Source organism: Pyrus communis, chromosome 14 (genome assembly GCF_041283825.1).
Source record: "Pyrus communis isolate YQ-2024b chromosome 14, ASM4128382v1, whole genome shotgun sequence".
In the NCBI taxonomy this organism is placed as follows: domain Eukaryota; kingdom Viridiplantae; phylum Streptophyta; class Magnoliopsida; order Rosales; family Rosaceae; genus Pyrus; species Pyrus communis.
The window spans coordinates 21,351,497-21,378,982 of record NC_142578.1 but is presented as its reverse complement, the minus strand read 5'-3'; the positions used below and the strand labels follow the sequence as shown (position 1 = coordinate 21,378,982).

Sequence of the window (27,486 nt, the reverse complement as noted above, 5' to 3'; positions counted from 1 at the left end):
TAAAGACCAAAGCTTTTTCATATCAATCATCATACATGAAAAGTAAAGGGTCGGACACGAGAAATTATCACATCAGATACAAAAAGGGTAGTGCTATGGCCTCTTTATCCGTCAGCTCCTACAATATATCTAAAGCTAAAACCATCAAAGAATGATGGCAACTAGACACACATTCTACTGTACTGTCTGAAAAAAGAGTTTTCAGATTGATAACTCAACACTTTACTATGACCTTCAGCGAGACATGAAGCTTCAAACTAAAAAATGACGGTGCTCAGTCAGTGTAAAGTTACCACCAGAAGATGATAGAATGTTATGTGTCATCAGTAGATGATAAGCAATATCAACGGAAGATGATAGAGGTCACACTGAGGGTGAGAAAGGTATCACTAGAAGGTGATATGTCTCATGATGTAGGTATCACAAGAAGGCGACACATCTTCACCTGCTTGGGTCCTTGTCCAAACTCCTATGTGCTATGTTGGTAATGTTCCTTCATCAAAACAGATCAGCGCATTGACATCAGAGTTCGGACTTTTTGCTCCCTCTCAGCCTTCTTTGCGCTAGGCGTTCTCTTCAGCCTCTCAAGTTCTTTCCTGACCACTTTCTCCACCATGTCAATTGAGTTCATTAGTTTCTTCTGTGGTGTAAGAAATTCTCCTTCAGATGGCTGATTACTGACATCCCTTAAAATTTGTTGAACTTTACCAACAGAAGGGGGCAGACAGCGCTTGGTCCAAACAGCTGAATACGGAGTCATAGGTACTCCATGATCAAATTGAGCACCTGACACTGGAAGAGACTGACCAAGGGCATTCTGGTCTTGTGGAACTTGACCCTCAGTGTTTTCGCCATCGCTCTCAACCAAGCGAGCTCTTCTCCTTTCAATAGCCTAATCAAAAGTATACAAATTACACATGTCAACCACCTATTAATTATATGCTAAAGATTCAAAACAATTAAGAGACTATTCAAGAACATCAATGAATATCATTAACAATTCCACGACGGACTCAGAGGCAGAATCCTGAGCTAAATATTCCAGTTTATAACCACCACTACTCAAATAATTTGAAGTTGCAAATAAAAACATGGGAAACAGAGGCAACAGTATACCAAAGTCTGAAGATTATAATTGAGCAGCATTCAAAGACCAAGAACCACAGCTCTTTTACAATCAACAGAAAATCATATAAGTTACAATTCATATCAAATGTAAACAAGGAAAGAGACACGAGACGGGAAAAACTATCAGGGTTATCAAATGAGGTTTAAAAATTTGAACAAAATCAAGGAAAATGAAACAATTGAAGTATGCAAAGAGATACCAATAACATTCATCAATTGCTATATGTTCAACTTCTTACTGCAACAAACAGATACTCATCAATTGCTATAGATTTAGAATCAAGCCCAGGCCAATAGACAATCAGATTTACTCAAACATTTGGAAGAAGTTAATCATAAACCATGAAGACCAAAACATAAAGATGAAAAGATGTAAGATTTGGAGATTTTGATTGAGCAACATTCAAAGGGGAAAACCAGAGTCATAATTTAATTATTTGCATATTATATAACAAGTACACAAATTCCCTCAATGTATAACATTCAAAGGGGAAAACCAGAGTCATAATTTGATCAAATGAGAATCCTATTAAGGCCAATAGAAAACAACTTTAAGTCAAATGAATTATATTCTCAATGTATAACAAAGGGTTAAGAAAGTGAGCATACCCTAACCACAGCAGTGATATCCTGGAGAGGGGATCTTGGGTACCAATAAGGCAACACGCTGTTACTAGCTCGGCCCCCTCTCCGGTGAGAACTCCCGCTGGGCGTATTCTCTCTGTCCACCGTTGACAACCTAAATGGGATCCGACCACGCCCAGTCACGGTTATGGGAGTCCTCAAACTGCTCCTTGGGAGCCCTCCACCACCAACAATTCCGGTAGCCCCAATCCCCAACCCTGTTGGTCGTCTCACCGGAGGAGAAAGGGCTAGAATAGTCTGCTCTGGCGGATCAATATAGACTCTCCAGTTGCCGGCCAGCCTCTGAGCATAGGCTGCGGCCAGGTCAACTGGTCTTGACAATCGATCTCTCGCTTCAGGCATTTTCACGATTCAACTGAAACGGCAAAGTGGAAACTTAGATCCAGAATTTTCACATGAAGTTCAAAAAGAAAGAAGAGGGGAACTCTCACTTTCCCAGAAAACTGAACATTTTCTCGGGAAAATAAAAGAAAAGCATCACAAGAAAACGCAAAATCCCCCGACCCAGGACACACTTGTATCACAATCCATAAATTTTTATCACAGGTCTTCTTTTCCCAGAAAATCCATAAGAAAACGTAAAAAGTTCCTGAGGATATTTCCACCAGTAGTGTGATTAAAATCTGCACAAAGAATATAAGAGCTCTCACTTTCCTAGAAAATATTCCATTTTCTCGGAAAATCAAGGGCAATCGTCTCAAGAAAACGCGAAATTAACCTAACCCAGATGACATTCTTGTCAGAAATGACAAATCTAATAGCAACCCAGATGTGCGATTACAGGGTAATAATCGTTCAGAGAGAAGAAACCAGTGATTTTACCTGGATGTAAACTAGGGTTTCGGGAGGTTGCGTTTGGGAGCGTAGAGTGGGAGGTCTCTGATATGAAAGTTGAAGAAGGAGAAGATTTGGCCCTGAGAGAGAGAGCGAATGGCAAATTTCAAACTGGAAAAATGGGCGGTAATATAAACCTACAAACAAAATCCCCAAAATTTTCACACGTGTTTGAAAACTTTCGCACGTGTTAGAAAAAAATTCAGTTTTTCGTTTTTTGTATTTTGCCCCAAATGTCCAAATATGTTGAAATTTCAAATTGTGTTAAGACCATCTCTAACCCTTGAACAAAACTTTGGACTTTATACCATGGGCTAGAAGTGGCCTTTAACTGGCCGACCTTGACCCCTGTTATTTTGAGGTCATATCTAGTATTCAAAGTTTGCCTCAATTTGGTACTGCTCTCGCAACTCACATCGAAACAGTGCTTTACCCCTAGATGTCCAGTCAGCTGTTGCGCCCTTTCTTCTGTTCTTGCTTGCTCGCTAGGAATGAACACACACATGTCACTTGCAATTGATGTGTGATTCCAATCTTTTATCATCGTAACTTATTTTGTTGGAACTCAAATTTTCTCCCAATAACTAAAAAGTGTGTCATGCCTGAATCTAACTAGGGTTCGCGGTGGTGGAGGAACTGGATCGGAAAAAAGAGGGCTTCTAGTTATAAGATTGGTCCCTGAGCAAGTTAAGGAAGTGGGCGATATATAGAGGTTAGAGCTTTTTGGGCTCAAGCTGCTTTGCTTCACCAGGCACCCATATATTAATTTGTTGAAAACAGCTCATTCGCCTCGTATGGCAACTTTCAATCTCATCTTTAGTTTTGGGTGCGCATTTGCTTCAAAGAGTTTCCAAGTAACTGTTTTACGTCTTTGAGCGCGAATCAAGAAGTTTTCCAATCATTGACTCAAACCCATTGGCATCGACTGAATTGGTACGAAAGTTGTAACATGAGAAAATCACAGAAAACAAAGAGGGCTAATGAGTATAAAGTGAGTGACAGGACCGGACTAAAAATTGCTAAGTTGGCCGCCAGAGAGGAAGCCAAACCGGCCTTTTAAGCACAGCTAAGGTAGTATGCGCCGGAGAAAGCCAAGGCTCCGGAACCACAAGAATCCTTAGTTAGAATGGAATTCCAACTCAGCACCTTTCCTTTTGAGATTTTGTAGACCACCGTTGTTTTCTTCCTTCATTTCATAGCTTTAGGAAGGAAGGTTTACTTTTGGGTCATTAATTTGCTGGGTTAAAACTTATAATTTTTAACCCAAAAAATTTAGGTTTTAACTCAGGAACAATTTTTCTTCTCCAACCCTTCTTGGTTAAATTTTTAGTCCGAGATTATTAAAGAATGAATTTAGGATTATTTTTTTCTTAAAGTAACTTAAAAAAAAATATGTAAACTATTCTAATTTAATTTTATGAACATTTTAACCTAAAAATATTTAGAATCCAATAAATATTTAAAAATCACTAAACCGGCACCATGAAACTCATACTACGAAAGAATATGAAACACATAAAACAATTTTTTTTAATTACTTTAGTAGTTAGATTTAAATTTGGACCGTTAGATTTTTTTTTTTTTTTTTTACCGTTATTTGATCGAATTAAATTTTAGTTGTTGGATTCAATAAATTTATAAATATACAACTAAAAAAAATATACATATATGGTGGGTCAGCCCCACTAATCCAGGGGGAATCTGGGCTAAATTTGGCCCAAAAATGAGTTTAAGGTTTTAACTCACATTTGTCTCAAGGGTTGGAGTAAGTTGGGGTAAGTTTAGAACTTAAAATTTGAGTTTTAATCCAAGAGTTGGAGTAGATCTAATGAGCGGGTTTTGTATTCTTGGTGCTTCCAAGTCTCGTTTTAAAATTTAGCACATTTTGAAAAATCTCTATTCACTATTCGTAATAATTCGTTATACATTGGAAAGTAATTCGAAAATTGTTACAAACTCATTGCAATGTTAACTAAATTTCTAAGGCTCTGAAACCTCACCGTTGGTACTCATCGTTCTAATTGTTTTTGCTTTCAAGGCACAAGGGGGAGCCCTCGTTCTTGCCCAATTTCTGACTTTGGTACTCAAGATCATCGTCCTTTGTCCGTATTTTGGTACTCATCTTTCTTATTGATTCTGTATTTGTTACGAGGAACACCATTATCCGTAACTCTATATATAGTTACTTTACGATCATGATTTTGTTCAGTATTTCACTCACAATTTACGTAGACGATTTTCATATGTATATGAACTCTCTACTGAGTTGAGGAAACCACCAAGACACACCAAGAATTCCGAATTGACGTAGGCCGATGATTTTGGTTGCGTTGCAAACTGTCAATGCTGTTAATTACTCTTCTGTAGTGATAACAGTAGCTTCAAGTGCAAGGCATGTTTCAATGATGTCGTATCATGTACTATGCTTCAAGCACACAGTTAATTAAGAACTGCAGCATATGGAAATGCATGAAAACAGAAAATATAAAACGTAAATACTCGAATTCTGCCCTTGAAAGCGACCAAAATACAAATGAAACTTTAATTCTGAGAAATTGTGTACAAAAACTCCTATATTCTAAATAGAAGAAACAGCTTTCCAATTCCAGATACAATTGGAGGCTTTTTTTTCTGTAAATTAGGCTTGTAGGTACCTCATCTGTTTAATACAATCAAACACTGCCATATATAAACTACAATCTCTTCTCCTACAAAGTATATGCAGATGAAATGGACGGAGGAGCCCGAATGAAACATATTTCCCCGAAAATAAATTGCAAAGAGAAAGTGAAGTTCAATGAAATTAGGTGGAGGAGAAGCAGCAGCCACCCTTCCTAGCACCATCCCCATCCGGGCCGGGAACAATAATTGTTGTTCCTTTTAGAAGCCCTGAATCTCCACTGTTTAGGTCACCAGCAGCAAGCGGCTTCTTGCTCATTATCCGGTATATCTCCATTAAGATCATCAAAAATGCGGTTTCCACGTTGGTGGCCTCAAGAGCAGATGTTTTCATAAAAAATAGGTTTTCTCGTTGAGCAAACTCCTGTGCATCCTCCATTGGCACTGCTCGAAGACTCCCCAAGTCACATTTGTTGCCAATGAGCATTATAACGATGTTCTTATCAGCATGCCCCCTCAATTCCTCCAACCACCGTGCCATGTGATCAAACGATTGACGCTTAGTCATATCATAAACCAACATTGCTCCTACTGCTCCCCGGTAGTATGCGCTTGTGACTGCTCTGTACCTGAAGAGAGACTAAAGCGGATGAGTTTAGGAGTCTATGACATTGCAAGCAAAATCGAAATCCCACGGAAATATATAAACACAAACTATGCTTTCAAATATTGGAAATCAGCACAGTATCAAAGAAACCGAAAAACAAAAGCATCTAAGTTTTATTTATTTTTCAAGTTCTTATCCCTTTCATTGCAAAAGCAGCTTCAGCTATCATGAATTTCGTAACTTTCACTGAATCATAAGGTATGTTGATATTCATTTGCAGATGTCATTTATCTTCCTTCATAGGAGATGAGCAATAAATATGTTTCTACATCGAAATCCAGTCACACCTGATCGTAACAACAAATCGATCCTAGATAAGCAAACAACGATATATAACTCAGCGAGATCATTCCTATTTTTCATACCAGGCATTAGATCAAATCTTTACAAATCTGTGATCATCGAACACCGTATTTTCTTGGTCAATCGTAATTTTGTTTAAGAAAATTTAAGGTTACAATTGAACGGAAAATCCGAAAACAAACACTATTGGATCCTTATTATATTCCTTTATTGTTACCATCCATTTAACAAGCATGCATACATTATGATCTATAAACAATAATCACATTACAGTTTTTCCATCATCATCATCTAAAGTAAAATATAAGGTAAATAAGATCGTGTGATTGTAACAAAAAAAAAATGATCATTAAGGCATGCAATGTCGAACCTTTCTTGGCCAGCTGTGTCCCAAATCTGCGCCTTGACGGTCTTGTGATCGAGAACAAGGGTTTTCGTCTGAAACTCAACCCCGATGGTGGCTTTTGAGTCCACACTGAATTCATTCCTAGCAAACCGCGCGAGCAGCTGTGTTTTCCCCACCGCCGAGTCTCCAATCAACACGACTTTGAACACATAATCAATCTTCTGATTGTAATCTCCGTATAAATTCGACATCCTGGCCACGACCGGACCCCAAACCGATTGATTCTCAACCCCACAATCTGGAACATAAAATACCAAAATTACATGAAATAATGATGGTAAATTTTTCAGATCAATCATGTGGGTACATTTTATTAGATCGACTAGAAGATTAAAAGCTTGTGCTGCCTGCAGCGGGCGGGGTTGGGGTGGGTTCGGGAAATTAGAGAAAGAGAGGGGGAGAGAATGGGAATTGTGGTAAAATTAGGGTTTGAGAGGAAGAGGAGTTTGTTGGAGAAAGAGAGGGAAAGAGGAGTTAGAGGCGGGGAAACCTTCGGCTAGTGCGGGTCCCATTAACGGTTTTTCAAGTTCACTGCGAAAACAGTTTTTTTGGTGTACTTGCTGGTACAATAGTTTTGGTACACATGGTGGGATCCCGATAGTTTTGGTAACAATAGTTTCGGCTAGTTCGGGAGATTTTTTGCTGTCAACATAGATTCTTGGAGTGGTTTTTTGGTAAAGCGGGAGACTATACAATTCAATCACTAAACGATCTTATATTTTATTAAATTTGTACAAAGATGATCTTTACATAAAGTATCATAATATTAACGGTTCCAATCATAAACACAAAATTTTATGAGTCAAAAAGCCTTCCTATAGCGAATATGGTCCGTGCTCTACAAATTGCAAGTTTGGCAACCTATGTAGTATGTTCTACTAGTGAAACTTCTCAAAACTATGATCACCATTGGTATCTATTGAATTGGATAACAGATTGATAATGTATATCAAAGTTATAAATGATGGAAAATTTTCAAATATTTTAAGTGATGATTTGTGGTGAAATGATAAGTGTGGAGCCAAAAATAATCAAGAAAATTATGGAGGTGACATGTGGACTTTTGGATTAAAAAGACAAAATTACCCTCGAGGCACATCGGGATTCTCACGCACAAACAGCGAACAATAACGGCCCAATCGAGGTCAAAGGAGATCAAAATGGTATTCTTTTAAACCCTATCATCATTCCTCATCAAATCTTCACCCATAAGGTAACTCCCAATCTTTCTTTTCAAATTGGGATTAATTGCCAAAATTAATTGATTAATTACCTAATTAATTGATTAATTTCCAAATTAATTGCAAGATATTATTTTACATAATATCTTGCAATCAATCCCACCAATCAACCAAATGTGGCCGGTCCCAATTCTCCTAATAGGGCCGGCCACACCCCTATATATAGCCATTTATTTCCTCCAAAACCCAAGTCCAATTCTTCTCCTAAAATTCTCTAAACATTTTCTCCCTCAAATTCTAACTTTGGCATCAGAGGTTTTTCGGCCAAAGGCCCCCCATTCAACGTGGGCGCATGAGACTCTTGGTCTTGACCTTAGGTATTAATTGTTTTGCAGGTGCATTCTCGTCCAAAAAGAAGAAGGTGGAAATTTGCATCCACAAATTGGTGCTTTCATTGAGAGTTTGATTCACACGCTCGAAGAATACTCTCGCATTCAACGTTTCTAATTTCTCATTCATTTGTAGATTTTTCGTACATTCTTATTCCTAGAATTTTTATAAAATTCTTTGAATAAATGCAAAAGAAAAGTACAATGACTAGAGATTCGGAAACCACGACAAACGAAACTTCCAACGTTTAAGAATTTGGACCATGACGATCTACGAGGCTCAAAACGCTGATGAATGAAGCGACACCATCCCCTCGAGGCACCACCGTGGTAGCAGCAACCCTCGATGATCCCACTGCTCAGGGTGAGTATGCCACCTCACAGCAACAGTCCCAAATGTCAGCAGCCGAAGCCTAGCACGCAAAGGCCTACGCCACAAAGCATTATCAAGCCCAAGCCCTAGCAGCACAGTAGCCCAAGTCGTGTTGTGGAAGAAGCAAGCTTAGCATCCACACACACCGCACGCAGAGCAGTCCACGCCAGTGACTCGACCTGCTTACGTAGCCCACTTCTGTGGCCTTCCAAGCAATCCAAACTAGTCCGAGATCAGTTTAACCATCCCGACTTCAGATTTCTGGGCCGACGATTGAACCGAGGGCATTTTCACCCCATTTCTTCACATATTTAACATTTCCTAACTCAAATCTCTCGCCCAGAGTTCAGTACACTTCTACCAACTATAGGGAAACCTACCATCCTAGCCTTTCCATCATGTATGACGAATAACACTTATCCCGACAAGTCATAGAATTGACAAGCACCCTCGCACAACAGACGACTTTAGTGAATCAGCTTTTGCAACATGTCTCAGATGAAGTGTCCTGAAGCAGGACAAGGGCAGATGACGAACCTTTCCAGCAGCATATCGATAAGCAGCCTTGCAACCTGCCACGATCAACCGAGCAGCACAAGTTGTGGCCCTTGCCATACCATATCATCTACCCATGCCAAGTTGACTTCTAGCCCCTGCTAGCCGATGTGTCGCACCACCCTGACGGCTGCCTCATGGCAGCACCACTTGCAAAGAAGACAAAAAAATCAATGGAAGATGGTTCTTTGCACGGACAAGCAAAGAAAAGTGATAAAATAGGGGGAACAAATTTCCTCTAGCTTTCTCTCTTTCTTGTAGGGATAAATAATTTCTCTCCAAAGTTGATTTAATCCCCTAGTTAAGGTAGGCTTAAATAGGCTTTGGAGACGATTTATTTCCCTTTCCTAAAAGAATCTAATTCCAAGTCCAAGTGGGAATCTGCATCAAAGTTAGAGATTTCTACACCTGCAGCCCTTTCCTGTGAGCAGCCCAGTAGGTGTGGGGCCATTTGTGGAGCCAAAAATAATCAAAAAAATTATGGAGGCGACATGTGGACTTTGGGTGAAAATGACAAAATTACCCTTGAGGCACACCGGGAATTCCATGCACAAGCAGCGAACAATAATGGCTCAATCAAGGTCAAAGGAGATCAAATGGTATTCTTTTAAACCCTCTCATCATTCCTCATCAAATCTTCACTCATAAGGTAACTCCCAATCATTCTTTTCAAATTGGGATTAATTGCCAAATTAATTGATTAATTGCCAAATTAATTGATTAATTACCTAATTAATTGATTAATTTCCAAATTAATTGCAAGATATTTTTTTACATAATATCTTGCAATCAATCCTACCAATCAACCAAATGTGGCCGGTCCCAATTCTCCTAATAGGGCCGGCTAAACCCCTATACATAGCCACTGATTTTCTCCAAAACCTAAGTCTAATTATTCTCCTAAAATTCTCTAAACATTTTTTCCCTCAAATTCTAACTTTGGCATCGGAGGTTCTTCGGTCAAAGCCCCACCATTCATCATAGGCGCGTGAGGCTCTTGGCCTTAACCTTAGGTGTTAATTGTTTTGCAGATGCTTTTTTGTCCAAGAAAAAAATGGCGAAAATTTACATCCACAATAAATTTTTTTCGTAACCAATGTTCAACATTCTATGTTCAGTTGGATAAAAATTCGAAAACCAATCTTCCTTGAACATAAGTTGAATATAACGAATTATATATACAATTCTAAGCATCAAACCAGCCCTAAAAATGGAGGGCATTGAAAAGGTTGAATATAACGAATTAAGTTGTGGCTGGATTATTAATTAAAAAAGAAAAGAAAAGGGAAACATAGCTACACAGAAACGTTACTGTTTGTCTTCCAAATAAGGACAAGCAAACTCTTCAAATCTGGTAGTCCATTACAAAACAGGATAAGGCTCAGTGGCAAAAGACAAAACAAGTGTGTAACCAAAAGAGAGACATACCATGCCATTAAAGCATTTCATATTATAATTGAGGTTGGCATCAATAATTTAGTTAATTACGTAAGATTGTCATGACTCAGTCACTTGGTTTCTGTCAATAAAAATTGATAAAATCGGTTTTTGAGTTTATCCATGAATCATTTTGATAATTTCGTTAAGAATCTGTCAATATCCTTACATAAAATGACATGAATACAAAAATAAAGAGTACATTATTAGAACATCTCCCGTACGTTCTAGTTATGTTTATTTCATATATTGTGTACTGGGAACTCAAGCTGCTTGTTTATACAAGACCTGGTCCCCTCCATGTTTGTGGTGGAAAATCTAGCAACCTTCTACATCACACCCCCATCAAAAACTACATTACCTAATAGCTCCCTCTACTTGCTTTTGCGTTCTTTTGTTGGTTTAGTTTCTACTTGTTCTTCACTGCGTAAAGGAAAATATATTATGTGGTTTCAACCCACTTCCCCCATCACTTTCCTGATTTACTGTACAGAAAAGAACGTCAAACGGTCCGATTCGAAACCTGCTTCTGCATGTTTAAACACTTGCAGTTTGCTCGAACATCGCTAAGCGTCTGCAAAACAATAAACTTCTGTGAGTAACAACTGATAATGCTTGTCCACAGTGCAATGTTTCTCGATTTAACTTGTTTGATACCTTGAACTGTTTCTGAAGATCTTTAATATAATCAACCGCCAAATCTAGCATGTCTGCCGTGTTGGTTTGCTGCCAAGAATTTAAAGAATATAATGAGTTTCCGAACACAATTGTGTGACAATAAATCTGAGGCTAATTAAAATGCTTATGTGAAATTCTACCTTGTCCATGTTCGGGACAAGTTCTTGTAGTTTCCTCATTCGTTCACTGATCCGTGTTCTTCTCACCTGTAAATAGACTATGCCTTAGCGTCATCAATGTTCGAGCAAAAGACTAAAGGGAAAAAACCACAATGAAGTTGCATGGTGGATGTACTAATTATAGGATATAGAAAAATATTTACTCTTTCGGCAATGCTTCGAGGATGAGTGGCACAACCTCGCTTTGCTCTAACTTTGCAAGGTACAGAATCTTGAAGTTGCAAGAACTTTTCCATGGCCATTTCTGCTGAAGTTTTTGGTAAACTGAGGTGATGGGATAATACATGATTCCGGTTTTCAAGCTCCCCGCTCTAACCATGAAGTTTATTCAGAATGAGTTAAATAGGCAACAAAAATTTGCGGAAATTCAACCACATCCACCATAAGGACGTACCTGATCAACAGAAAATAATTTCCCATCATGATGGTCTCTTTTCAGGCCACCAATATTCTCTGGAAAATTTGATGAGTTGTTCCAAGTTCCGAATGGGAAACCTGTAACATAAAACCGAGTATCAACACTGCAATCTCCATTAGTACGATGCAGTGTAACTTTTTAATGGTGGCATCTGCAATTTACTGAAAGATTCTAATCCTAATCTATCAGCAGCAAATCCGGATCAATTTCCTTAGAAAACACAGTATCAATTCGTTCTTCCGAAATATATTATACTTGTTGATAGTTGATGCTCTTGACAACTAAATGTATGAAGTTAGAAATCAAACATCCCGTAGATTATCATCTAAATTTTCTAAACCAATCATATCCTACACAACCACAGAGGAATACAAATGTATCCAGAACACGTTTGTTTGACTGCCCAAACTCAAATCTCCCACCTTCTGCATTGAAAGTAGCCTATAAATAGTACAGGCTTAATGTACAGGCTCGGGATCCTATTATACAACTATCTATAGAGAGAGACGAACTCATTCTCTTTTTGTTAACTCTTAACAAATTGCAAATGAGCTTCTCAAATCAATGTATCTCTTATCTACTACCAAAAAACAAAAGAAAAATCTTCAAGCTAACATACTCGGATATCGAATCTACGATGGAAACAACAGGAATCATACAATGACATGGTGAAAAAAATTAAATAAATGATTAAGATATTAAAAAAACTAAACAAATGAATATCTAAGTTCAAATCTCCGTCCTCGTAGTTATTAGATTAGATTAGAATATCGTTCACGTTAGAAAAGCCATAAGCTAATGAAAGGGAGAAGAAAACACAATACCGTTTTGAACAGAGGTGTTGGAGAAAAGGCCGGCTGGGGAGCTACTTTGTCTGACAACATTTGAAGTTGAATGAAGTGACTTGTTGGCCGCAGTGTGATGATGCTCCATTGCACCCGAACCCGCCAACCCATATCCGCCATTAAACGAGCTCTGCCTCGGATAATGAGGTGGCAGCAGCCCAGAATACCCTCCCTGTGAACTCACCCGGCTCGCCGGCACAGCCGCCTTCGTCGCCGTCACCACGGATTTATCGTCTAATTCTTGAAAACTCGACGGCCAAGAATCCGAGTCGTTGGTATGGCTGTAATTCGCGAATCTGGAGAACAATCTCTCGGACTCCAAAGAACCCTCAACTGGGTTTTTACTGTGAAGGCCCGAATCGCCGCCGTCGGCGAAATTGGCGAGGAGGGAGCCCGGGGCGGAGCGAAATCTGAGCATCCCAGAATTGAGTTGGTGGGTATTTGAATCCATGAATGGCGGTGCACTGCTTGCTACTGTAGGGGATTTGAATTAATGGGCTCGTGGTAGAATTTGATGCTGGCGGACCATTATGCATACGCTGCAGCTCTCAGTGCTAACGTAGCTTTTCCAGGAAAATTCTGGGAATTTCTTCTTTTTTTCTTTCACTTTCTCAGAGAAAATTTTAAGCTTGGTTTTTAAGCAGAGTGGGATAAGATCTTGTGGAAGAAGCAACCGGAAGTGAAAAAGCTAAGCTTGACCAAAGCGTAAGCCCAGAGAGACAGAGCTAGCTTAGCTAGAAGTAGAGGATAAACAGGGTCCCCGTAATTAAACGGACCCTTGAGGTCTGTGTGCAATGGAAGTAGAGAAAAAAAGATGCAGACTTGCAGAGGCTGGAGAGAGAGATTGACTGCGAGCCTCAGATTAGCTTCAAGGAAGATCTTGAGCTGATGAGAGAGAGAGAGAGAGAGAGAGAGAGAGCGAGCGATGTTGCTTGGTGCATGTGGTTTACGAGTTGGGGTGCGGCCAATGGAAAAGTACAGAGAGCTTTCAATATCTGGTGTGTCTCCAAGCCTCACCGCCTACCTTTTCTCTTTTGTGCTTCTTTTGCTAAATTGCCCATTTACTACTTCCTTTTACGCCTGCGTATCTTCTAGGTTGTTTTTTTTTTTTTTTTTTGGTTTAAAATTTTTTTTAATTTTTTTTTAACAAACGATATTATCTTCATTAAAGATATATGAGAGTGAATCAAACCTTATAATGTGTTAACAATAATATGATTCAAATTCGTTTTTAGTGAGAATCGATATGAGATATCTTACTTACAAGTGAAAATAAATATCACAGATCGTAATACTAAGTAACCTTAAATTTTCATTTTGAATAAGCAATATAATATTTAACAATGATTTTTCTTGATGCACATTTTTATTTATGGTCTTTAGTTCATATCGAATAAAGTAAAAAAAAAAAAAAAATATATATATATATATATATAAGACAAAAATAAATGGGATTATGCAAAATGAGAGAAAGAGTGCTGAATTAATTTACCTTCAAATAAACATTTACATAGGTTCACGATATTTATTTTTATAACTTCGATACTTAATTGTGGCTAGCACATGATAGTTTGTAGTTTTATTATAAGGCGAATTAACCAATTGTAAAAATAGCCAAGAGAATATCCTTTCATTTACTCATTCATCTACAAAAAAAGACTTGTTTATATATCTGACTATGTACAGTTTAATTTTTTTTAAACTTGATTAATGATGTTATAATTTACAAGAGAAAAAAAAAAAATCATGTGTCATGGGATAGTTAAGCTTCTTCATATGCTTGATCGACCACATGTTCTTGCCAGAAATGCTAAAATTAGTCATGCGCGTGCTTGGCTAATATAGCAATTAAGAAAAATAATTGGAGAATGGTAACAGTCTTCTTACGTGGACCTTCTAGCCTTCTCATCTTATATTGTTGAACAATGATTGAAATTATCTATTTCTGAAGGAAAACATTAAAGACATCTCTACGAAAATTAACTAAATTCAAAATTAGTTAGTAAATTAATGGTCATCCAACAAATAAATGAACAATATTTTTCAATTAATCACTAAAACTATAATAACATTAATTAAATGATTAAATTTTTTTTTTTTAAAAAGGACCAGCTGGTGGCTTCGCCACGGCTGTCCACCCTCTGGGCCCGGAATGACTCACATAGCCATTTTAGCATCCCCTGGCCAGTATCGTGTGATTCACCAATGCCAAGAATTGAACCCAGGACGTGCTGTGTGGAATACAGACCTATAATTCGTCCCTAACCACTACATCATCCTATGATGGTTGATTAAATAATTTTTTAACTCAATTGATTTTTTGCAAGATAAATCTCTAAATCATTGCTTGAATATAAACAGTTGTGATCACCAAGCAACGTTACAAGAACATAGAAAAGGGAGTGATAGGTTGTTAGTTTATGTTTTAGGAAAACTAATAAAAAAGATTCGAAAATTTTGAGTTTTAACGATAAGGACAAAATAAAAGGTAAAGTGAATAGTACCATGATTGACTTTTTAGTGTAAAAATGTGATTTTTTTGTTAAAGTAAACAGTACCGTGAACTTTTTGTTAAAACATCTTTTTTTTTCTTTTTTTTCTTTTTTTTTTGTATATTTTTGGTCAATTTAGTTTGTTAGTTTGTGACGTATGGCCGCATGGGAGAGATGGGATTGGCATTTGGCATGGATAAAGGGGCATAATTGTGACGTCAACATTAGCCCCATCCCGTGAGCACCAAATTCCGTGCTGCATCTGATTCCTGTCGTCGTTTTCAGTTTTGGCTTTGGCTTCCTTGGCTTTGGCTTTTGCCTCTAAAATTGCAGGCGCCGCCTTTCCCCAAAAACCTCTGTTGTCGGTAAATGCACGCTGTCTCTTTCTTTTTGTCTTTCTTATTCGGGTAAATCTCAATTTACTACCCTCAAGTTTTGTGTTTAGTACATGAAGTTTTTTTCGTCCCAGAATCATACCAAAACTGTTAATTTTGGGACAGTCTCATGCATCCGTTAGTCTGGCTGTTAAATCTTCCGTTAACTGATAACGTGATGCCCATGTAGACAATGATTGGGCGTCATGTGTCATTAAAAAAATAATTAATTAAATAAAAGTATTAAAAAAATAAAAATAAAAAATAAAAAACCCAGAACGCCTTCGTCTTCCCCACCCTTCACCCTTCCATCCCTCAACGGCTCCCAGGAAAGCCCTAATTTGCGTGTAGAGATGGTTGATGTGAACAAGTTAGCGTATTTCCAAGCGATCACAAGCCTTGTAGATTTCGATTTGTGCATGGAGATCCTCAACGCCCATGGCTAGGACCTCGAGCTCACGATCTCTTCATTCACTCTAAAAAGCATTTCAAAACTCAAAAACTTTTTCCCTCTTTTCTTCTCTGCCAAAAATGGAGCCTTCAGCTCTCAAATTGGTAATGGTTCAAGGTCCGCGGAAGGGCAAAACCTTCGAATTCGTACTCGGATCCAAGGTCCAAATCGGCCGCGTTGTTCGGGGCAACAACCTCTCGATCAAAGACTCCGACATTTCCTCCAAGCACCTTTCCATCGATTCTGAATCAGGCAAATGGGTTCTCTGAGACCTCGACTCCTCAAACCGCACGATTTTGAATGGTCGGATATCCCCCCAAATACGCTCATGGATCTCACCAATGACGACGAAATCAAAATTGGGAGTACACTTCCATCTAGGTGAGGATCGCCGGGTACGAAGAGAGCCGACTGAGACGAAACCTTAGGCGTACGGCGACCGCAACATAAGCTACTGCGGTGCTGGTTTTGGAGAGTCGGGGAAGGAAATGTAGGCTTGCGAAGGAGATCGAAGAGATATCGGAGGTGGAGAGAGCGAATGTTGAGGAAATTGAGATCGCAGGGAAACGAGGGAGGGGTCGACTGCCCAAAGCTAGGGTTTTGAAGACTAAAGCTATGAAGGAGAAGCCTGTTGAGGAAAATTTGGCACAACAAGTGAGTACGAGGCAAACTCGGAACTCCAGGATCGAGGAATTGGGGAAGATCCCAAGTACCGTCAGAACCTCCACAACCTCCGATGCCGGTAGTGGGGACGGCCTTCGCTCTATTCCTCAAACATTGTACCAATCTGGACAGTTGTCAAACCCCATCGCGGCACCCAGGTTTTTGGGGGAAGGGATAAGGCTGGGTTTTTTGGGAATGAGAAAAGGCTTGGTGGTAGGGGTGGGTATCAGGGAAGGGGAAGGGTGTCGATGGTTGAGAGGTGGAGGGGATGGAGGGGTGGAGCCGTGAAGGGGGTGGAGGGCATGGAAGGGTGTCGAGTGAGGAAGATGAAGGTGTTCTGGGTTTTTTGTTTTTGTTTTTAATACTTTTATTTAATTAAATTTTTTTACTTTTTTAACTTTTTTTAATGACACGTGGCGCTCAGTCATTGTCCACATGGGCGTTATGTCATTAGTTAACAGAAGACTTAACAACCATTCTAACAGATGTATGAGACTGTTCCAAAATTAACACTTTAGGTATGACTCTGGGACAAAAAAAACTTCATGTACTAAATGTTGAAAACCATAAAACTTGACGGTAGTAAACTGATATTATCTACACTAAGAGGGGAGAGTGAACTTAGCCCCAATGTGGTTCAAATTCGCCTTTGGCGAGAATCAAACATAAGACCTCTCACTTACAAGTAAAAAGAAATATCACTAGACCGTAGTACTAAATGTCATTAATGATTAGATATACTATAATGACATCTAATTGCAATATATGATCGTCAATGAATGACTGTATTAAGTAAATGTTGTGTAGTCAGTTTTAAAATTAGATAGAGATTTCAAACTCGATGTACGTGAAATCATTCACTCATGTGAATACTAAAACGGTAACTAGTTGTGAGTTCAATACGGTAATGCCTAATTAAGAATAGCCAATTTGTGGTGGCTTAGCTTTGTTATATATGACTTAGCTCTTATGTTATAGATATCTTGTTTCTTGTTAAAAAAAAGTTGGAATTTATTCCTCCATGACGGCATAAGCATAAACTACTCATAGTATGAATTTTGCTTATATTCTTTCTATTTTTGTGAATTTTTAGTTATTCCTAGATGACGACATAAGCATAAACTACTCTTAGTATGAATTTTACTTATATTCTTTCTATTTTTGTGAATTTTTAGTTATTCCTAGATTGTTAATTGCTAGTTTCTCTTTTCGACATGAATTCTTACTTGGTACGTAAAACTATTGCGCTTCAATTGACTTTCTCCAAAGTAGGATGTTATCAAGAGTTTATGTATGAAAGCGCTTAAAACTTCACTTAAACTGCTATATAGGAAGCAGATGCTCTGCTAAAAATCACCAAGATAATGATAGAGAGAGGGAAAATCTTGGGGTTGTGAGTTAGACCACACAATAAGTCAAGTTTAATTAATTGGTATCGAATTCGTCATTTATGAGTCAAATCAAGACATCTCACTTACAAATGAAAATAAATTTCAATAAACTGTAGATCAGCACAAGAATATTATCATGTCATAAGTATCGTATTTTAATTATTGTAAAAATAAAAGGCAATCGAGATGGATACTCTATGTAAAATCGAATATGTGCTTAGAAAAGTGACTAACCACCTAGAATTGCAAGCAACATTACATATATTATTCCACCAATGATGTAATGAACATATGAAAGTAACATTTTCAAATTTTAGGTAGTGCAGATATAAGTATCAAATTCTTTAGTTTTAATAAAAGAGTCGTCAATTTTTAGGTAATTCGGATATAGGTATTGAATTCTGTATTTTTTATAAAAGAGTCGTCTGCTACAAATCTACTTGTCATTCTTTGTGCTTCCTCTTTTGAAGAACTTTTAACTCTAAATATTATTCTTTCAATGATATTATTATGTGTTATGATATGAATAAACGATGTAGCTATATTTTATAGACTTTGGGTGTAATGACATTCTATTATTCACCTAATGTTACTACATCTTATAATTTGAATGAATGACATGGTTATATTCTATAGACCTAGAGTATAATGATTTTCCTATCATTTACATATTGCTACTACATGTAATGTTATACGTTTTAAAATCCTCTCTTTAAAGTTTAAACGGTATGTTATCGGTCAAATTTCATCAATCACTTGTTTTGATCCTATGTTTTGATCATTCTGAACTAAAATCAAATTTATTAGTAGAATAGTCATGTTATGTGACTCTCTATAGTATATACACGTTTATATATAATATAGAAAGGATTATTTGTAGGTGGGGATGAACCAAATTCTTATTGATTTTAATATGACTGAACGATAGAGCTATATTTTATGGTCTTAGAAGTATAATATTAACAAATAGATGCAAATCTTAATACAAAACTGGATTTGGAACGCCACAGACCCATCATTATGAAAAATTACTCAATTTTTTCTCGTAAATTTCCAATTTACAAAGTAGGTTTCATGCTCCAGGAGACGTAATTATATGCTATAACGTGAATGAACTATATATAATTGATATAAAAATATATAAAAAAATTAAAAAAAAAAAGTTAAGTTTTTACTATAAAATCAATTGGCAACATGAGAAGTAGTCCAATTATAAACACATGCAAGGTCTCTCTTTTCCCTAATGTGGGATTCACTCTCAACGCCCCCTCACGTGTGACAAATTTTTAAGCTAGCACATAGACAACACAAGTTGCTTAATGCATGTGTGCAGCTAGGGTTCATACGTGAGACAATCTGGCCATATACTATGAAGAAAGTTGAGGCTCTAATATTAAACCAATTGCCAATATAGGAGTTGCTTAATTACCTAGAGGCACATGTAAGGCTATCTCCAACCGAAGAGTCTAGAGAGCCAGAAAGCCGAAAATAGCCCAAAAATCGTCTCCAATCGAGGGTCAGGCCAAAGGGCTCGTGGGCCCCAATGGACAAAAAAGGGCCAAAGGGCCAACCGGGCTGCCCAAAGCAGTGAACCAGCAGGCATCGAGCCAGAATTCAAATTGCAACGGCTAGCTAGTTGACGTCAATTAGTCGTTATTTTTTATTTTTTTACAAAAATTAAAATTTTTTTTTCCCTATAACTTCATAAGCCATTAAAAACATTAAATTAAATTAAATTAAGTAACATGAAACAACATTAAATAACATTAAATTTAATTTGTAGTTTTTAAATTTAAGTTTGTAGTTTTTAAATTTAAGTTGTAATTTTTAAATATAAATGTAGTTTTTAAATTTACGTTGTTGTAGTTTTTCAATTCAAGTTATTTTAGTTTTTAAATTTAAATAATAAATTATGTTTGGCCCTATGACCCTTTGGCTCTAAGTTGGGGACGATTTTTTGTGATAGGGCTAAAACGAGCCCTATGACCCTTTGACCCTCGGTTGAAGATGGTAAGGAATATGGCCTTACATTGTTCATTAAAATATTAATATCTTGAAGGACCAGAGGGCTAAAACTTGTTTTAACCCTCTGACCCTCGTTCGATTGGAGATGGTCTAAGGTCCTCCTTTCCTCAACGAGATATTCATTGTCAACTATTAATACTTCATGGATTTAAGATATAGTACTAATGAATAAATGTCATGTTATAACATTAGTTCATTCATAAGACCATCGGTAACTGATTCATAACACTACATGTTATAACATTAGTTCATTCATAAGACCATCGGTAGTCACATCGAAACTTACTTCACTTTGTGCTAGTAAAATTCAAATATACAGAGTAACTTTTTTATTTTTTTTCATTAAACAGATAAAATCTAAGGAAAATTAATGAAAATGACTTGAAAACTTTGAGTTTTAATCAAAATGACAAAAAAGTGTTGCAAGTGAATAGTACCAAAATTGACTTTTTAGAGTAAAAATATCATTTTCGTTAAAAGTAAATAGTAACATGAGTGTTTCGTTAAAACTCCCAAAACCTATCTAAAAAAGAAATTAAAATTAAGATAAGTAGAAGAATCTAGATCATATCCTATGAAGGACCACAGTTTCGTGGATGGAATCAAGATCATAGATTTACCAAACTTATTAAAGTTGAATTAAGCCATCATACTTTTTGTGAATTTATTTGTGGTGCCCCTTCCCAGTTCCCATTGTCTCGTGGTACCTGTGATATAAAATCATAATAAAAGTATAGAAAGTAAACCCAGAAAATAAAAAGGTCAATTAAAAAATGATAAATGATAGTGAGAGGATCAACCCATTGCCTCGAGGGGGCCGAAGGGTAAATGTCTGTGTGGAGGGCAACAAGGCCACGTGAGGCAGCATTTGCCTCAAGAAGTCTGCCTATTCCCTTGTAACTTTTTAGCACACAACAAAAACACCCGGATCCAGGATTTAAACTTTGGAGAGTTAGTGTTAAATATAAGTTTTTCAGATAAAACAAAACACAAAACGTAAAAAAAAAGAAAATCAGTTTATTTATTTGATGAGCTTATTATGCACATGTCAATAAATATAGGTATTTCGAAGCAATCAGATGAGTAATATAAAAAGAACTTGCCGAGTGTTGCTAATGCAACATATTGAGATATGCTTAACATGTATTACATCAAATATTTATTACACAAAAGGAACACGCACCAAATATTCAAAAGATCCTCAAAAACTTTTACATGTATATTTTCCAAACTCAAATGATTTTGTAACCATGGTCCCTACTTCCATCCTCCCTTAGATATATCTTGTGTTATAATATACTTGCATAAAAACGTACTTTACTTTTGAATTTTCTATGCGTTCAATTTAAAATATTAGAAAATTCTTTGGAAAAATTCTTTAAAATCCGTAATTAAATATTCATAAATCATGAATCAAATGAATCTGTTGATCCGGTTCTCTTTGGTACCGTTTGGTACGTAGGACGGGACGGAACAGAGTGGGACAAGGCGTTCCGTCCCATGTTTGGTGCGCCTAAAACGGGTGGAACGAGCTGTTCCACAGGACAAGTTTTGGGTGAATTTTCGTTCCACCTCATCTCCTGGAACGACTCATTCCACATCCGTGGAACACAAAATTATAACCTCTTTGTCTCCTTCTTCCTCCTTGTTTTCATCCGATGGCATCTTTGCTCCCGCTCCGTTTCGTTCCATCCTGTCCCGTCCCTTCCCTTCCCGTCCCATTCCGTTCCGTCCCGTCCCGTCCCGTCTGCATACCAAACGATACCTTTCTTACTTGATCTTATAATACATATTGTATCAGCCCAATTTTTGGATACATAGAAAAAAAAATCTCTAAAGAAACACCCGACCGCATAGAAACAGCCAATATCTTATAAAGGGCTTTTAATTTAGGCAGAGTTTGCATATGTGGTTGCCGGAAAATCACTTTTTTTCTGTTTCTGCTTCTGGGAGGAGAGAATGGTGTGGTGGGGACCCAAAAGAGGCATGAACTGTAGAAATTAAAATCACTGAAAACCCCACTTTGATTCAGTGATTCCCATATCTTGTTGAGGATACATACACATGTAAAGCAATTTCCAATTAGGGAATCCAAAAGAATTGGTGACATCCTCAGATTCTATGCTACCTCCACTTTTGGCAATCTTTAGCCATAATTGCCAATCATATAAATAAATTAAAATACTACGATATAATAATATTCATTCACTTGTAAGTAAGAGCTCTTAAGTTCGATTCTTGTCAAAGACGAATTTAAACCACATTATTGTTAGTTAATTGTGAGGATTAACCCACTCTCCCTACCCTTTAGTGTAGATAACATTGTTTGTTAAAAAAAAATGTAAGTCTCAAGTTCAACCCACACAAATGTGAGGATAATATATATTTACAGGGCGTTCGGTCTGAAGTTGTTGAACAATATATTTGTGAGTGAGTTAATGCCTTGTTGCACAAGAGAAATAATTTTCACACATTTTTTTATCCTCATGCATGAATTTGTTTTATTCCTATGCATTACTTTTCTTGGCAAGAAAAAAATGGATGTGTAAATTATTTTCTTGTAAGATTTGAATATTTTAGACTAAACATCTATCCTTTTAGATATTTGATTAAACATTTTTCTCCCAAAATTATAAGAATATCGTTGTCCTATTGAAGGATTAAAATATCGGCCGTGCAGATAATATCGGGCCTCCAATTTACTGATATTTCAGGAGATATATCGTTATTATTTTATGTATCAGGAAAAAATCAACAAAAATGACAGATATAGGCATTGAAACACATAATTTTGGTCTAAAAATTTCATAGATGTTATGTACATTATCAATGAATGTATTGAACAAATAAAACTCAAAATTTACTAATAATAAGATATACATATGATGAAATATAAGTGGTAAGTAATGCGCGTTAACGAAAAGTTTTCTAATAAAATGTTTATTAGAATGAATAAACCATGAATAAATCCATAGTTTGTTTAAACATTAGATTACAATTTAGATAAGTGTCCAACTACATAAATGAAGAGCTCCTATGAGGTTCAAACAATGAGGAACAACCATCTAGATTCATACAATAGTCATACCAAGTCATGTAACCCGACCAGTTTGTAAGCCATGTTTGAACATAGTGCACATATGTCTCTCTTGAGCTCCCTGCTGTCCTCCCATGCATGGGATAGTTAGGATTAATCCAACTAATAGGTCCATCGTCCATTTCATCATCTTGAGCTCCATAACTAGTTCCACTATAATTAGACATGACATACCCATAGCCATCATAAGATTCATTCGAGTTAGTACTAGGTCTAGTTCCTATGCTCATAGATCCAAAACTGATCGCCATGTCATCTTCAGATGGATTGATTAGTTGGCTTCTTTTCCCTGAGTATTGCTTCCCAATTGTGCCAATGCCTGGTCCAGCTTCTCTGCATCCATGATCCTCATCTTGGGTGGCATGAGTAAAATCAGCCTCGATAGTAAATGGGCTATATTGTCTTCCTTCTTCATTACCCCCTGATCCAACATTACTTCCTCCATCATTATCTTACGAATTGGATAAACTTTCCTTTCTACTAGTACTGGCATCGTCTCTCAAGGGACGTCTTTGACCTTGCCGAGTGCCAAGCATATCCCTTTCAAATGATGAAGTATCTCCACTCCTAACATCTTCGGATATGACTCTATCAACATCAACTCCTTCTTAGGCAGCATGTTGTGCTATAACAGCATCAGGGTTGCCTTGTTCATCATCCAAGTGAGCTGTCATAATCCATTGTTGAATTGGATTATTATCAGCATCAAATGGTTGCCCTGCAATGTCAAGAAGGTCTATGTAGTCATTTTCTGCAACTTTGTTCATTTTGGCCTCTTCATCACTTAGCTTAAGTTTCATATTATAATAGCAAAAGACAATCTTTTCCAACCTAGTATATGTGAGACGGTTCCTTTGTTTCGTGTGAGTAAGAACAAATGTACTCCAATTTCGCTCACATGCCAATGATGATGCTGTCTGTGACAATATACGTATAGCAATTTTTTGCAAGTTCGGGGCAGAATCACCATGAAGATTCCACCATTCTGCTGGGGGGATCAATTTTCTTGATTTGACGGCCATCTTAGTGTGAAATGTCTTTCTACAGTCTCTAAAATTTATCACCTGGATTCACAATGTTTTGTGTTCAGTATCATAAACCTAAACTTAATGAGGAAGACATTGTTTTGTGTTCACTTACCTCAGCCCCAAATGCTTGCAAACCTCTATCTGCAGTTGGATTCAACCTTTCAAATATGCGTTAGAGTCCTGAAAGTAACTCTTTATTATGGCCAACCCCTATTTCATATTGATATCTAGGTTTCAAGTAGTGGGCTACAAATATGAAGATTAGTTAATGCCCGTTGTACAAATTTAAAAATTGATGCACGTTTTTACTAAGAAATTAAAACATACCAGCTTGATGTAACGGATGAGATAATGTGACATCCCATCTGTGAATGATGATTTTGAGAATCCATTTTTTTCCCTTAAACTTAGAAATCTTTTCTTTCATTATGTGAAACATATCATATAAGATAGGCATTGTAGGAACTACCTCTGTGTCAACAATTCACAGGATGTTATACAAAGGCTCATAGATGGATTGCACTCCTTCCATGGCATCCCAGAATCTATGATCAAGGACTCAACTTTCAATTCTCTTCCCTTCTTCTGATTCACTGAATCGACTATTATACCATTCCTCACTTGTAAAAAGTTGCCTCAGCCTAACTTTCTTATTTAAGATGCTATTGATGGTGATGTAGTTTGTCGCAAACCGAGTTGCACCGGGTCGGACCAAATCTCCTTGACAGAAGATCCTCATCTGAGCCGAGCCAATAGCCAACCATGATTGTAAATGTAGTTTGTTAATTTCCTAGCTTTATTTATGACATTAGTCACCAACTCTTGCTTCCCAATATCTTCAAATATTAGATCAATGCAATATGCAGCACAAGGAGTCCAATAAATAGGATACCACTTCATCATTATCTCTCCAACCTTAACAAAGGCTAAACCATTATTGGTGACAATATGAACAACATTTGACGGCCCAACCTCTTTTATGACATCCGTCAACAATTTGGTGATGTACTTTGCATCCTTGGTTTTATTTGAAGCATCCACTGATTTTAAAAAAATTGTTTTCCCGTTTGAGTAGACCATGAAATTTATTATAGACAACCTCGTCAGGCAAGTCCATCTATCACTCATGATGGTGCATCCATACACGACCCAATCTTCCTTTACCTTTTCCACATATGCTTGCATGTCTGTGTGTTCCATATCTAAGTACTTATGCTTTATTTCATACGGCGATGGTGTGGCTACGCCTTGACCTAATATAATCGAATTCATATTAGCAATTGGTGTGTTTAGAATATTGAAGTTCAATAAAGGAAAGTCATAAGGAATAAAGCAAAACCTGCTTATTAGGCTGCAGCAATCATGTTCTTGAAATGAGGGGAACTTGCTTTTTGAGGAGCCACATTCTCAAGTTGAAGAATTTGCTACAGTATTTTGCAAGTACCTCTGCTGAGTTTCTAATCATGCCTTTGATTGTTCTCTGTTTTGCTCTAGTGTTCTTGTGTGGCATTGGTACCGGAGGAAATCGGAGTGGGTCTCGAAGGCTTTGAGTGCGGCGATAATGTGGTTGACTACTACCACTTGCTCCCCTTGCAAATCGTTTACTTCCTATTATGTAAACTCCTCCTTGCCTAAACCATTCTTCTTCCTTCGACGCTTTAATGGCAACAAGGTAATCTTCTTTCTCCGCAGGGTGCATGTCTGGAGGATATGCATATCCATCCTCATCATCATCATCATCAACAGGATTGCTACTTTTATTGCCCATGTATCCCCCTCTTGTTGTAGATCTTATGTTTTCTTCAACAGATTTCTTATGTTGTTTGCTAGACTATTTATCCTTTATCCATGCAATTACCTCCTTCTTAATATCTGGTGGTACTTCTTTGCATTTCTTTACACTCTTATGTGGATCAAATCCGGCCAAATGATACTTTAACCGTGTAATTCCACCACTTTGAAATGTGGATTCACAAAATGTGCATATTGTGCCATGCTTATTGCCTTTTATTGGACGAGCATATTTCCATGCCACATCAAGACCACCAGGCACATTAGCTCCACTCGGTCTACTACTACTTGCCATTTTTAATCTATCACACTTAAATATATTAAATTAACTTACAATATCAAATCTATCACAAAAATAATACTAACCATGAGGGAGAGCCACACACCTGAAACAGCAGTAAAAAAGAACTTGCAAACAAGGAAAAAAGCTCACAGGCTAAATAAAAATTGAAAAGCTTGCAAAGAAAGAAGAGAAGTGAAGATTTGGCGCCCCAAAAAAAGTAAAGCAACCTATGATTTAAAGAGGGCTTCTCTCGTGATAACAATGGGAAGTTTTGAGGGTTGGGGGATAATGGTATATGGGCTTTGCAGACTTTATTTTATGGATTCCATTTGGATGATTCTCTGGTTTTGATAGAAATAAAGGTAGTTAGATTTTTTTGGAGGTATATGGGCAGTGCATTGCATATTGCCAATTGCCTGACTTCAAAAAGTGAAAAAGAAACAACCAAAAAACAAAACAAATATTAAATGATAAAGAGTTCCACAAGAAGCTTAGACACATGTGCATCATTTTCTTGCGGGTATTAAAGATATATTTGACCAGAAATTTAATATTTGGATTTGTGTATTTCTTTCTCTTCAAATAAGACACGTGTGTCCCCTCAATTCATTGTGCATAGATTCTTTATAGTAATAATTAATGGATACTCCAAAAAATCTTTTGAATTGGATATTGCCAAAAGCCTTCACATATATCTAATCACTGCCCACATACCTCCAAAAAATCTTTTAGGTTTCAATTTGCTTCAAAACTTTTGAATTTTTTTGGGTTTTGCTATAGGTATCGGGAAATATCGAGAATATCGGCAAAATATTAGAGATATCGCACTTATCGGGGATATATCGTCTATATATGGGAAGATATGGCCTTACCCCCCATTATCGGTATCGACAGTTGAAAATATCGATATATCGATGTATCAGCCGATATTTCAATCTTTGGTCCTACCTGAATTCCTCACATTCGAAACTAAAAATGCACATATATTCATTTGGATTGAAATAAACTTTTTGGAATCTATCTCTTTTGATTTCCCTTCTAAAGATAATTTGCCTATATTTTTTTCAACTTGTTTAGACTAAACATTTGATCTTTTACAAAATTTGATTAAGATGGTTTAATCAATTGCTAAGTCAGCATTTATTTATTTATTTAATATATATCCACTTCAGCTAGCAAACAACTAATTTTCTACTATCTAGGAGATTTAAATTGGTGACTTTATTAAAAATAT

The 27,486-nt window shown here is 37.0% G+C and overlaps 3 protein-coding genes and 2 pseudogenes across 4 annotated transcripts; 1 reads left to right on the top strand and 4 right to left on the bottom strand.

Moving 5' to 3' along the window:
* LOC137711932 (protein POLYCHOME-like) lies at nt 1–2,732 on the bottom strand. 2 transcript variants are annotated; one of them, XM_088683852.1, is made up of 4 exons: nt 2,596–2,730; nt 2,205–2,396; nt 1,738–2,128; nt 1–892 (listed from the first exon to the last, which is right to left on the bottom strand). In XM_088683852.1, exons 3-4 carry the CDS (start codon nt 2,113–2,115, stop codon nt 509–511), a joined length of 762 nt encoding a protein of 253 aa, XP_088539978.1. In that variant the 5' UTR covers nt 2,116–2,128; nt 2,205–2,396; nt 2,596–2,730; the 3' UTR covers nt 1–508. The 2 variants fall into 2 exon arrangements, with proteins under 2 accessions (XP_088539978.1, XP_068307188.2); XM_068451087.2 differs by lacking the exon at nt 2,205–2,396 and having other exon boundaries at nt 2,596–2,732.
* Nucleotides 2,733–5,135: 2,403 nt separating this feature from the next.
* On the bottom strand, nt 5,136–6,901 carry LOC137713786 (ras-related protein RABA4d-like). Its single transcript, XM_068453138.2, has 2 exons — nt 6,567–6,901; nt 5,136–5,855 (listed from the first exon to the last, which is right to left on the bottom strand). Exons 1-2 carry the CDS (start codon nt 6,899–6,901, stop codon nt 5,411–5,413), a joined length of 780 nt encoding a protein of 259 aa, XP_068309239.2. The 3' UTR covers nt 5,136–5,410.
* A 3,731-nt stretch (nt 6,902–10,632) lies between these two features.
* On the bottom strand, nt 10,633–13,720 carry LOC137713917 (transcription factor bHLH130). Its single transcript, XM_068453271.2, has 6 exons — nt 12,637–13,720; nt 11,789–11,889; nt 11,538–11,705; nt 11,356–11,421; nt 11,195–11,263; nt 10,633–11,111 (listed from the first exon to the last, which is right to left on the bottom strand). Exons 1-6 carry the CDS (start codon nt 13,106–13,108, stop codon nt 11,040–11,042), a joined length of 948 nt encoding a protein of 315 aa, XP_068309372.2. The 5' UTR covers nt 13,109–13,720; the 3' UTR covers nt 10,633–11,039.
* A 2,334-nt stretch (nt 13,721–16,054) lies between these two features.
* On the top strand, nt 16,055–17,744 carry LOC137712124 (FHA domain-containing protein At4g14490-like; annotated as a pseudogene).
* A 5,324-nt stretch (nt 17,745–23,068) lies between these two features.
* LOC148691378 (uncharacterized) lies at nt 23,069–25,450 on the bottom strand (annotated as a pseudogene).
* Between the last annotated feature and the right edge of the window lie 2,036 nt (nt 25,451–27,486).